The sequence below is a fragment of the Plectropomus leopardus genome, chromosome 6 (assembly GCF_026936395.1).
Source record: "Plectropomus leopardus strain MGB_pleo_1.0 chromosome 6, ASM2693639v1, whole genome shotgun sequence".
Classification (NCBI taxonomy): domain Eukaryota; kingdom Metazoa; phylum Chordata; class Actinopteri; order Perciformes; family Serranidae; genus Plectropomus; species Plectropomus leopardus.
Window position 1 is genome coordinate 9,385,731 of NC_142181.1, and position 13,682 is coordinate 9,399,412.

Here is a 13,682-nt window from a genome sequence, read left to right on the forward strand (position 1 = left end):
AGGAAGGGGCTTTAGTGTTTGCAGTTGTTAAAGCTGTGTTTTCTGGATTTGTGAGGAAAAGAGAGAGTGATGGATAGAGGGCCGGGGGGTTGGGGAAGGCCTAAGCTGAACACCCTGGATGGTAATATATGCAGCCCTTTTGTGGTGAATCAATGCACCGTAATAATGGAGTTTAAGGAGGGGGGCAAGGCTGTAGGGGAGCTATGACGAGATGTCTTAAGCCTCATGGCGTGCCCCCCACGCTAAGATTTGCACCCAAGACCAGTCAGCGTCAACCAGACTCTTATCTGAGTGCGACAACGTACGTTTTCCATTCATATCTTGGTTGTTTTTTTTTCATACTGAGGGCCTGGCCAAAGACAAGAGCCCAAGGACAGACGAAAGTGAAGACTCAATAATTTTGCAGACAGGAATTTTGTGACACTGTGCACAGTTTCCGCCGCTGACAGGTTGTGGTGAAAGTCTGCGTTGTCATATGAAGGTACATGTGTGGTGCTGCACATACAGGACTGTAACTTCTGCTATATGCTGTGATTTCAGAACAAAAGTCTACAAAGATGAACTGAGGTGAGAATGTTTTTTTTTTATTTGTAATTTTGAGCAAAGTACAAAATTTAAGCAAAAGTCTGCCTGATAATATACAAGCCATGATTTAAATAATAATAATACAGAACTTGATTGAAAAAGTAGCTGGCATATTCCTGTGGTAGTTGACACAACTGCACTGTGATGAAAGAGGATATTTGGTATATAAGCTCTACTACTGTACTTACATGCTTTAGTTTGTTTTTATTTTAACTAAGCACAAGTTGTTAAGCTGCTAGCATGTTAGAAATATTTGAGGAATTTAAATGTTATTAATAATCAGCTTATGAGTATTAGATCTTGCATCTTTCCTGCAGAATAAGTGAAAGCAGTTGTCTTTGTACTCTTAATTTAAGAGACCACGCCAATCAATTTAAGCTGATTTGCTGAATGGAGGCTGGCAGAGTGGAGGGAGAAGTTGTTTATAGGCCCCGTGCTTTGTTTCGGTCTCCCTCTTGTGACAGCACAGACTGTGAGAACAAAACCAAAGTATTGTATTTGAATAAAGATGGCAAAGAACAATGGGAGCCTTTGTACAGACAAGGCTGAGAAAGAGGAGGATTTTTCGAGGGGGGGGGGTCAAGGAGTGGCTGATGACAGGAAAGGATACATGGATGACTGGCACAAACTGATCAAATTACCACAAAGCCAGAACGAACAATTGGGTTAGGTCATTTCATATCCATTCATTTAGTGAGAGGAAAATTTTCCATGACGGATTCTGCAGTTACCCTCAGCTCTACGTGCATTTTAGCATAGTCTTGCTCATTGTTTTGATTTTAAGTTACGCAACTTTGTTGTTTCTGTTCAGTTTTATCACTCAGCAGCAGCAGGCAACAGGTTTTTTTGTGTTTTGTTTTTTAAGGCAGTGACTGACTGCGTGTTTTAAAGGAGGGTTAACATGAACTTCCAGTCATCAGGTGAACATGTTCATGCCATATGCGTAAATTGCAGTTGTTTGTTGCAATATCAACTTTACAAGGAGGGCAAAAGGTGACTAAATTGCAATTCACACACTGATGGAAGTGTATACAGTGTATAATATAGTAGGTTAAGGTACCACTACAAATTTCAGGTAAATTTCCAAAGACAATTTGGACACTGGGACTTTAAAAACATTTATTTTGTCATGATTTTTTAAAAAAAAATCTTTTTATAACAGAAAATTGCAAATACAAATTTGTAAATTCTTTTGGCAGATTGCTAGAATAATAAAATCAATTGCTTTCTCAGTCCAAATGTGTTTTGCTGCAATAAAAATGACTGAAGTGAAATGAAGACTGAAAACTTTATCTTACTAAATGAAATTACATGTCTACAAAGCTTTCCCTTGCAGTGAAAAAAATGTGAAAAAATGCATCCCAGTATATTTCATAACAATATTCAGCATAACCCAAAACATTTAGAATGGAAATTAATTTGCACTGTGACCTATGTATCATGATAATACCAGATTGTGGGGCCTCCAGTGAGTCCCACAGCTATAGCTACCTACCACCAGATTTTAAAAAATGGCCTTTCCGTCAGGACTCTCAAATGAAATCAAATTGTATATGAGTGTATTTTGCATTGCAACTGGCAGTGAAATCCACTGATTTATTTTACCTCATGCAGGTAGGATGTTACCTGCTCAGCCCATCTCTGGGACATGATGTCACAGGGCAGAGGAAGAATTTGGGAAGGGAAAGGAAAGCAGATGCACTGGTTTATTCTGGCTTACCTTCTCCTCCTGGCTTTACCATGCATGGGCTTCCTCCCCAACTTTTGGTCTCGAGTGTTAACACTGTCTTGGGACTCGCACACACACCAGTACATCACAGAGCAGGCTATTCTCAATGTCACCATGGAGACTCTGAGGAGCACCAAAAAACACCATGCAAACCACGCAGAGGAGCGGGTGAGCTGAATATTTATTTACATATAAAAACCCCGCTTTGTTGCACATAATGAAAGCTTTTTCTGACAGTTTTCTGTGTTCTTTATTGAAGCACAGAACTACTTTTGTGTCATTTGAATGATGATAAATAATAAGCCTGTATCACTCCCAGACCAGACTGGGCCGTGGTTTCTGGAGAGCTGTGGGAGAGGTAGTGAAGTCCAATGCGGCCATGGACTTCCTGAGCTCCACCAGGTCAGACCCGGTGTACCACTTTGATTCAGAGCGTGTGGACAGCGCCATGGAGATGTTACGGCAGTTCTGGGCTCAGACTCTACTCTCAGTACGAGCCAAAGAGTACCAAAGTGCTCGTCACAGCTTGGGCCAGCTATTTCACTCACTGCAGGTAACAGGGCAACAAAACAAATCATTAGATAATGTTAAATACACACAATACAAGTTTTATATGCAGAGGAAAATCAATGCGTAAAATGTGTTTTGACAGTCAGAGAGAAAGATGAGATACAAGTGAAGATTGTGCATTGGACATTCTTGACTAAAAATAGTAGCAATAGCAGACTCAGTTAAAATACATTCAGTAATAACAGCTGTCAGTCTTGATGTTTATTAACTTGTTATCAGCAGATTAAAACAACGTGCAAACCAAGAGTTGTCCTGAATTAACACAATTTGACAAAAGTAAACTCCTAAATTCACGCTGTGGTTTTCCATGTTATCTTTAAGACATCACCCGCAGGTTAGTTTTTAAAGTAATCCTTTGTCTGTCAAACTTCCATTATGCCAGGACTTCTACAGCCACAGTAACTGGGTTGAGATGGGCCAGCGCTCCATTTACCTCCACCTGCTGCAGCCGGAGGAGCCTGCCATCCCCGTGGCTGACGGTAATTTTTTCACATCTGTGATTACACAAGGGCCCACTTTATCACATCAATTACTCGATCTTAGGGCTGGAAATTGCCTGAGTATTATCGGTCACCGGACTGAATCAAAATTAGATCATGATGATACAGTTTATTATGCAGGATGTCTACACAATATTAGTTACCAAGAGTTCAGTTTTACGTCAATGTGATCCATAACAGTGAAACACATGATCACTGCTCGAACATTAGCTTTATTATTATGTTTAATGTGACTACATACCTGATTGAATGAATTGTGTATTGTGATTAATTTATCAATTTTCAGCTTGGGCTCCAGGAAAAATATTTGTTGTACTTCAGGTTTAAAATATAACACCCAATATGGCCACACAAAAACAACAATTTGACAAGCAGATATTATTTGGGGGATTTCCTAAGAGTCAGGGGGTGTAGTGGGGGTAAAAAAAAAGTGGGACTGATTATCCAGAGGCCCTATGAGGGGGGCCCTATGAGGGGGGCCCTATGAGGGGGCCCTATGAGGGGGCCCTTGAGAAGCATGGAATCAAAAGTTTGTTTTTTCTAATTACTGCCACAATTTGTTTTTGAAATGGCTTAGTAAATTGGTTGAAAGACTTAACTTTGTGTTAAAAAAAAGTGAAGGGCCGTCTCATCTAGTAAAGGTGCAAAATGGTTTAGTCTGCCTCGCACCCTGATTAATCTTTAAACACAATTACTATAGAGTTGAGTAGGTGACTGCTGATGTTGCTGGAGCACCAACTTACACTGTCATGTCTTTCCCCAAAACAAAAAAGAAGGGAAAAGTAAGACAGAAAAGAAAGGAACGGAAAAAAATTGACACTATGCCACGCCCCTGCTGTACATGAACATCAACATGCCAACTTGTACTGCTGTATAGTTGCACATTGTTTGTCATACTGTATGTTTGTGTACATCATTCTTTTTATTCTTAGTTTATGTACTCTCTGCTGAGGTCTAATCCAGGTAACTCTATCGATTGCAGTTTATCATGATTATCAAAATCAACACAGATGATGGCCTTGACAATAGTATTGTTAGATTTTCTACAGATCATTGCTAAAGTAATGCATTCATCATTCAGTTTCTGAAGGAGGAAGGAGGAAGGAGGAATTGTGTGCCCAAATGCAGACACACCCCGGCAAGGCAGGGTGACTTAAAGCCAAGCTGACTAAATAAGAGGTCAGTGGTTTTTCAGTGGAAAGGCAGTTAAAACAGGCAGCAATCTGACTGGCTCTACAACCACACCTGGCAACACTCACATTTGGGCCATCAAAATTGTGACTATGTGTGTTTTAATGAACTTGATCTTTAATTTCAGGTACAGTATATCTAAACTTTAAAAATGAACCCCCCCCCCCAAAAAAAAAATAAAAAATAAAAGACCTGGGTGACATTTTTCCCTGCAATTTGCTGGACATTGATCACATCCTGCATTAACAGAATGATTGTCATCGGGACTGTATATGTACAACTAACATGACATGTCTTTACAATTATTGCCATGGTATTATTTCTGTACGATGCATCATGTTAACGGCCAATATCACAGCAAAATTGTATTGCACATTATAGCGATCTATCACACTGCCACACAGTGGGACACCAAATAGTTTTTGCACCTTGACCTTGAAGATATTGTATGGCCAGTACAAGTGATTGATTTATTTTTATTTCTGCAGATGAAAACACAGTTTCTGAGTGTGTTGACATAGTGTTGCCAGTACTGGATGTAGTATTTATACAGTGTACAGTGGTAAAACTAAAAATACGATCCATTACCAAATATACTACAGTACTTGACCTTGAACGTGAAGTGATTTGAAATCAGTCAAGCCACTGATACTTTTAAACCATATTTTATCTGAAAATGTAGGCAGTCCCTCTATGACTAATTATTTGTCAGATTATTGTAGTGAGATGTACCTGTTGCATACTGTACCAAAACCTCACATAGTTACTTGATGTGGAAGAGGAGGCCTAAAATCCCCAAACCAGACAAAGATAATAGCAAACCATATGTGCTTAAAACATTATTAATCCTGAAGTAATGATTTGTAGCTTTTTTTGGACTTGATAAGCAATAATAGACTACTTATCTTTCTTACTGTCCACAGAAGAAACTCCTACCTGTATGGAGTGCTTCAGTGCCACCTGTCGAGACAACCTCATGTCAAGATTGACAAACACACAGAAAGACACCCAGCTGCTCACCACTGGCTACTTCAGCACTTTCCCTCCAAAACCCCACGGTATGTCAGAGAAAGTTAAGCCACCAGCAGCTGCAGTCCTGCCGAAAAAAAAACAAAGAAATATGCCATAAATTCTATACTCTTAAAAATCACTCTATAAAACATTCAAAGTTTTTGACTGTTTCTTTTACAGGCAAATGTAGTCATGGAGGTATTCTGGACAGTAGCCGTTACATGGGGGCTAAAGGGGGCATCAACAAGGACAGCACCTCCCCCCTCTTCTCCCCTCACCATTATCTCCATGTGGAAGCTGCCAGTTTGGCGACTGAGGCCACCCTGAGTGTACTAAGAGACCTCAGAGACACTGTGGGCCATAAAGCCTTTCTCAGGTAGGTTTTGATTGCTGTTTAACAGGTATTTATTGTATTTTCTGGAAGAGAAAACACAGTAGGTTAATATGTTGTAGTCAATTCAGGATACGTGGAGTTAGATGTTATTTCATGACTTTGAGCTGTGTCTTTATTTCCCTCCAAACTTCCTTCAACAGGCTGTTCAGTGTAAAGCAGGTCCCTGCATTGGTGTTTGTCATGGACACCACAGGGAGCATGTTTGAGGAGATTACTGCAGCTCGTTTTCGGGCCCACTCTATCATCCAGAGCCGGGCCAGCAGCCCCGGGCCGCCTGGTACCTTTCTGCTTATTCCCTTCCATGATCCAGGTAATTTTACAACAATCAGCTTAATTAAAATTCCTTTTGAATAATGTGAAAAAAAAGCTGTAAGTAAGTGACTTAAAACATGTGTTCATACATATGGTAATTAAAAGTACACAACACTATAGAATTTCTTTCAGGTAATGTGAAAAAGTTAATCAGAACAAATTAACTTGTATAGGTCATCAACTTAAAAACTGTTACCATAATTATAACTGCATGTTTTAAGGTTGATTACTAATAAAAATTGAATTGGTCCAACACATTTTTCCACATTAAAAAATGAATTTTATATGACATATATACTAAATTACCATAATTATGAACACAGCTGATAGCTCCTAAAATATGTTATTGCAACTAATTTTTCTCAAATTATTTTAAAGGAATTTTCAAGTGTTATGTGTAAACCTGTGATACTAAGACCTGGATAAAAGGGGAAATCCAAGAAACTTGAGTGCCTTTAAAGCCTTCCTGACAACAACAGATGCACTTGATAATAATGCTCAAGGTTTTTTTTTTTGTGTTTGACTGATTGATTGGCATGAGTCATATGATCCAACCTCTTCCTGCTATATCTAAAAGTCAGTAGGTCTACACTGTATGCACAATTTAAAAAGCCAATCTAACATTTCTATCTCCTGTACTCTTCAGGGTTTGGACCTGTGTATGAGACCGATGACCCAAATCAGTTTATGCAGCACATGGAGAACCTGACGGCGCTGGGAGGAGGAGACGAACCAGAGATGTGTCTCTCTGCCATTCAGGTGAGTTTAGATGCTGCTTTTTGTGCCACGTGAGTGTATGAACACATGAACAGTTTGAGAACTACAAGCACACATGGCAGCTAATTTTCCCATCATGCTGTGTGTGTGTTTTCAGCTGGCGCTCACTCACAGTCCACCGCTGTCAGAGATATTCGTATTCACGGATGCCTCTCCTAAAGATGCCCACTTGTTTGATGCGGTGAAGGCCCTCACACTTGAAAAACAGAGCAAGGTGGGTTTTTATCTGTAACAAAAAGTCCTCAGCAACATTATCGTCAGTGTTGCACACATGCGATTGTGATTTACTGGCACATCTTCTGATTTCAGGAGGAAAGGCTACACATAAATGAAACACCTTAAACTGTAACACCTCAAATGGATAGGCTAGGAAGAAGTTATTTGTGTTTGCAGACACTGATTATACTTCATAAGTACTTATGAAAGAAGTGGGAGAGCGTGGTGTAACTTACATTTTTTTATTTTTTCTTTTCTAATGAGTACATCCCTCTTGTGTCTTTACTGTGCAAGGGGACTGCAGTCAAACAAGTTGTGTTTTAGTATATTTCTTTCTGCTCAGCCATTGACCATGTGGCCTGATTTCCCCACAGGTGACATTTCTCCTAACTGAAGACCCCAACTACACATCAAAAAGCCGAGGGAGGAGGAAGAGGAGCAGGAGGAGTAGAAGCAGGGAACCTTTGTCCCCGGATCGTTTCTCTCTCTACTCCTCCTTGTCCTCCCTGTCAGGAGGATTGACAATATTTACCACAAACTCTGACATCCACAGGGTCTCTACCATAGTGGAGGATAACACAGCTGCTGAAAAGGTACATCAGCAAGACTGTTTGATAGTGATCAACCTCTTACACAGTTGAACAAATTTCCAAACCAAATTCCAGTTCATTTTTTTTACCCCCTACATCTCAAATTTTCTGAGATGTGTTCAGATGCCTTCAGATGCATTTAAACCTCTGCAAATCTTTTGTGAGGTTTTGTTTTTTTTTCTTTTTCAAAACCACGGGGAAAAAACATAATAAGCTACTTGGCTTCAAAATGTGAAAAAACTGTAAAAGGCGACAAGGAACCAATCTAAAAATTAGCTTGGGGGGATTATTAGATCTAATTAAAAAAAACAAAATAAAGGAAAAATGTCCAGAAAACTATATTTATAATTATCTTAATATTATTTTTAGAATTATGTAAAAAAACTCAGCAAGCAGAACATGCCTTTCTTTAAGCCCTGGCTGTTGGGCAAAAGCAACAGTTTTTTGTAATATGTATATGAATATCCTGTAACTTCATACCAACACTGAATCTTGTGTGGCAAGGAGGTTTTACTTTTTGTTCTGAAAACATGGCTAAAATTAGAGCAGTAAAAGAGTAGCAAAACAGTAAAGTTGTATGCTTGAAACCAAAACTGAAAAACACTACGAGAAGTGGTGGCATTTGGCAATAATCGTCTGTGTGTTCGTTGTTGCCAAAGACCCTTTTTACAAAAAAAGCTACATTTTGCGGTCCATTCTTAATGGATATGAACACATTGAATTTGTCTGAAATGGAAACTTGTGATTAAGTCTATATGCCAAGCACATTTTTTCTCTTCTTCTTAGGTGACCCTCCTCCATGTGGAAAGTGACAAAGAGTTGATGTCCTCCCATTCTTTCAGAGTTGACAGCTCAGTAAAAAATGTCACATTACATGTCACTGGCTCCCTGACAGAGTGTATTCTTACTAGTCCATCAGGTAAATGCAGGGAAAAGTTTTTTTTATTATATTTTGGGAACTATTGTTTGTGAACTGCACTTTGTACTGCTCATGCCATCTTACAATACCACTACCCTTCTTTGCATTTGATATTAAAATTTAAATGATCTTCCTCTGCTTGTTAGACCAAAGCCAGTCTCTGCTGAGTGAGGAGGGTCCTCTGGCAGCGTTGGAGCACTTCGAGGGTCTGTACCGAATCATCCTGCTCACTCCTATAGAGTCAGGCCAGTGGAAACTCCAGGCCAAGAGTGAAAGACCCCTCACATTCAATGTGATCGGTAAAAAAACATATTAGACATGTTAGTTATGAGGAAACTGCTCTTGAAGTGAGAAAAGAGACAAATGTTTGTGTTCTGATCTGCACCCACAGCTGACAGCAGCGTAGATTTCTTGTATTACTTTGCCACTGTAACCAATGAGACACACCCAGGTCTGGCCAGAGTGGACGGGAGTCCAGTAGCTGGTAAGAGGTTATGCTTTTCTAATATTATCATTGACAGCTTTCAGTAAGCCTCACAACCATTAATGTGCCTGCCACTTTGCAAAACCGCTTTGCTCCTTATTTAATTTCCCAGGTGTCCCTGCCTTTCTGGTGCTGGCTGTGACCGGCCTGGCTCCAGACGAGGTGGTGTCTTTCAGTCACGCAACACTGCTAGGAGCCGACGGAGACAGCATCCAGCAGGTGAAGCTGAACTCCTCTTCATCTCCACCATCCTACTCTGTAGAGGAGCTGGTGGGATGGGTGGACTCTGTTCCCAGAATCCCGTTTTGTGTCCAACTCACAGGCCGAGACAGCAGAGGGAAAAAGCTGGAGAGGGTTTCCACAGAGATGGTTCAGCCAACACATGTTCAGATACAGGTAACACTAAAAAAGGCGCAGACACGTTTTGTGGCCTGGTACTGTACTGTTTTGGTTCAGCCATTTCCAGATGCAACAGGCACAAAGCTGTGATGAACTTACTGAACACAGATTTAGCAACTAACATGTGAACATAGTGAAGCATTTAGCAGGTAAAAAGTATTTTTTTTCTCTCAGGAGAGAGTGGAGATTAATGAATGCACCATTGCTATCATAATACTGTGTCAGTGTTGTGTTTATAGCTGGTTCTGCTGCCTCCACATGGGCTAAAATAATTTACTGTTTCTACTTTACTGGTAGCAATGGAAAACATTAACTGGGGATTGTGCTCCATTTTCAGCTGCAGTTAAAATATTTCACCTTTCAAAATGTCAAATTATGACAGTTTTTATGACCTGGCTCAAAAGATCAAAACAAAAAGGGAGACACAGCAAGGCAAAGTTAAGCAAAATATATTTAATCAAATAAAACTAATTCAGACTAAATAAGACCAAATTATCGGTCAACTTAAATGTTTACAGTTTGGAGTGTGGAAATCATTGGTGTCATTAGTGTGTGTGATGCATGAGTGGGAAATGTGTGCAGGTGTTACAAAGGTGCATAAAAGCTAAGCAAATAAGTAAAACAATATAACTAAACCAGAGAGGGGCAGCTGGATGCAGCAGCAGAGTGAAGGCTCAGTTAGAGACTGAGCTTCTTGTTGAACACATGCTTAAATAACCTAAAGCTCTCTCAGGTGTTCCCACTTGCTCTAACGAGCACCTGCCTGCAAGGACAGTACACAGGCAGGTAAGAGATGACAACCCAAATACATAAAAATAACACAGAGGGGTCGTCACACTTTTCCTTTAATAATTCTCCATAGAAGTCTGTGTTGGTGGACTTTCTGATTCATACAGTTTCACACTGATGCACTTTACTTCCACTTGACAGTTTTTTATATCTCTTTAGGTGTTGTCTGTCCCCCGCCTGGTACCTGGTCACAGCACAATGGTGGACTTTGACATCCTGAATCACGGCCCGGCCCGACTCTTCAGTCTGACTGCTGGTGATGACTGTGGATATCTTCATAAGAGAGGACCTCACACGTAAGACAAAAAAGAATTTAAAAAATATTGCTCGGCCACTGAGTGAACAACAAGACTCTTATTTTGCCATTTAATCCCCTATAAATGCTTCCTTTGCTATCATATACAGTTGAATTAGGAATTAGGATCTGGCCTGGATCCTATGCTACATTTCACCCCGTCTCTCTCCACATTACACTGTCCTATCAAATAAAGGCAAAAACCCCAAAAACATAATCTCAAAAAAGTAGAAAAGAACTCTTCAAAACTCTCAAGGACAATTGTAATGAAGCGTACAGTTTAAATTACAGGAACCTGTTGCGCTCCATAACACTGAATGTCTGTTCCTCAGGTTCCACGTTGCAGGACAAGGGTCTTTCCACGGTCAGGTGGACCTCTACACTCCTGCCACAGCTCAGGCAGGAGCTACTGTCACCCTCACACTCACTGTGCGCGCTCTTGACTCTCCAGACTCAAATTATGCAGTGGCCTACTTGACTGTGGTCCCCCCGGTGAGCATTTACTGAACACTATCAGGATAAGCTCCTTTTATTGTTTTATACAGAAGTTTGTTTATACAGATCATGGACATTGGATTTCCTGTTTATAATGGCTGTCACTTCCTACTTCTTTTTTAGGATCCAAACACATCCCCACCATCCTGCTCCACTGTCCGAGTACAGTCTGCTTGTTCTTCCATTTGCAACGAATCAAGCTGGAGCGTATCTCTGGTCGTGTTAGGCAGGGGGCGCTCTGGCCTCGCTGCCCTCCAGCTACAGAAGGGTGAAGGCATTCTGACTTTATTCCACAGCCCCACACCCACAGAGGACAGCCAGGGAGAGGCCCAGCGTGACCCGGATCAGCAACAGACTCACAAGGACATGACAATCAGTGGAGGCAACCACCATCACCATCACCACCACAAGGCCAGATTAGAGAAAGGAGACCCTCCTCTGAATGTATCTGAGTGGGTAACAGGCTCATCTCAGTCACTGTGGGTGAAGTATACGTCCAGCTGTTGCTCTGCTCAGGCTGAGCTGCTTGTGTGGGACACAGCTGGAAACATGAAGCGCTGCCATCTAACATCTGGCCAGCAGAGGCAGCTAAGAGACAGGAGCACAGATACCAGTGGAGCTGCACGGATTACACACACTGGCGTCTTTTTTTTATCGTTGGGTCTGCTGTGGCTGTCTCTGCTTTAGGTCAGTGATTACAGAGGTTTTGCTGGTCAAACTAATCTATGTGTTGATCACTGGATTTCAGAATCCCAAAAAGATGTCAAATGTTCTTTTTTTTAGGACATACACAGATACTAGAGGTAGTTTGAAAGATGTGCACTTAATACAAACAATGTTTTGCTGATTACTACTGCAATTTCTAGAGAAGGTGCACTGCATAAAGAATAAAGAATTTTATTAATACTGGTTTGTGATTTGAATGATTTGGGGTTGAAACCTCTGAACATCTGATATCACTCTAAATATACTGATGCCATGAAGTAAAGAGTTTGTAGGCCAAGAAATAATACAATTCTGGTGGACCCAAAGGAATAAAACATATAAAGTGACTTTGGAAATGGTCATAAAGAAAGATTAAGATTAAGGAAGCACAAATAGATCAATATAAAGATTAACATTATTTTTTACCTTACAGATTACAAAACATGAAGGCTTAAAAATTACTACCGTTGATAAATAAAGGCCCATAGTTAGAGCATAAATGACCTCACCTATGGATGCAACTGAGAATAGTCACAACTGGGCCACCTGGTGGCTCAGTGGATAGAGCAGCGCCCCAAATACAGAGGTTATATCCTTGCTGTAGCGGACGCAGGTTTGATTCCAACTTTATCCCTTTGCTGCATGTTGCCCCCTCTTCTGGCTGTAAATGCAAGGATGTTTCACTTCAAAACACTCACGTTTTGTAACTGAAAACAGTGTTTTTGTTGTTGGTGCATCACTACATCATTTAAGAAAAACAGGTTTAACATCGTGGTGAGAATAACCTAATTTCAGATGAAGGCAAGAGAGCTTGCAACATAAGAGGAATGGTATATCAGAGCTGTGCAACTTGGATGGATTTTAATTGACATATCAAGCAGACAAACTAGAAGAATATCAGACCTTGACATATCTATCTTTAAAAAACTTAGCTTTGTAAATAAAGACTGGTAGACATTTGGTAACATTAGGGCCCATCATAAAATTTTTGTCTCACCATCTTTCAAATAATTAGAACAAGAAAAACAAGACATAAATTAAAGCCAGCATTGGCTAAAAAAAGGATATCTAGGCATTTCTTTATTAACTTATATTCAACATCAGTTGAACAAGAATCTTGGCCATTTCTAATCAACCTGGAAATAATTTATTTCCACTTAACACTGATTAACTGTCAAGCAGTTGCTTATTACATGACACCTGAGTAGTAAATATAAAGGCAGAGAAGACCTAGACACAAGGACAACTGAGCTCAGACTGAGCTTCTTGGAAATGTCAAATTTACCTTACCTTTGCTACAAAAATGGAGGAGGTAAGCAAAAACATACTCACAACTAATTACCCTAAATCTGTAGTACAGGTTTGCATAGTAAACTTTGTAAACTCAGTTGCATTCCTGGTGCCACATCTGGTATTTGTGGTGACCTGTGGCGTACCCCTGTTCCTGCTGGAGACAACTTTAGGCCAGTACACCCAGGAGGGCAACATCACCTGCTGGAGGAAGCGTTGCCCACTGGCTGAAGGTAGGGTGTTCAAACAAAAATGTAGATTGAAGATTTACTGGAAACAATGTCTAAATGATTAATTATCTCCAGAATAAGATGATAGCTTCATTATTGGCTCCTTTTGTAGACTGAGAGGAGTCGCTTCTGTTGTGACAACACCATGTAGGACAGAGCCTAGGATGCTGTGTTCTTTTATAACAGGAGCACTGGACATTA

At 40.4% G+C, this 13,682-nt stretch overlaps 1 protein-coding gene across 1 annotated transcript; it reads left to right on the forward strand.

Moving 5' to 3' along the window:
• The first annotated feature begins 245 nt into the window (after nucleotides 1-245).
• vwa7 (von Willebrand factor A domain containing 7) lies at nucleotides 246-12,162 on the forward strand. The gene is made up of 17 exons (XM_042487241.2): nucleotides 246-567; nucleotides 2,200-2,482; nucleotides 2,634-2,867; nucleotides 3,267-3,363; nucleotides 5,499-5,633; nucleotides 5,767-5,962; nucleotides 6,121-6,290; nucleotides 6,939-7,051; nucleotides 7,167-7,283; nucleotides 7,660-7,878; nucleotides 8,662-8,794; nucleotides 8,941-9,093; nucleotides 9,186-9,278; nucleotides 9,391-9,674; nucleotides 10,626-10,762; nucleotides 11,094-11,253; nucleotides 11,380-12,162. Exons 2-17 carry the CDS (start codon nucleotides 2,234-2,236, stop codon nucleotides 11,941-11,943), a joined length of 3,054 nt encoding a protein of 1,017 aa, XP_042343175.2. The 5' UTR covers nucleotides 246-567; nucleotides 2,200-2,233; the 3' UTR covers nucleotides 11,944-12,162.
• The last annotated feature ends 1,520 nt before the right edge of the window (nucleotides 12,163-13,682 follow it).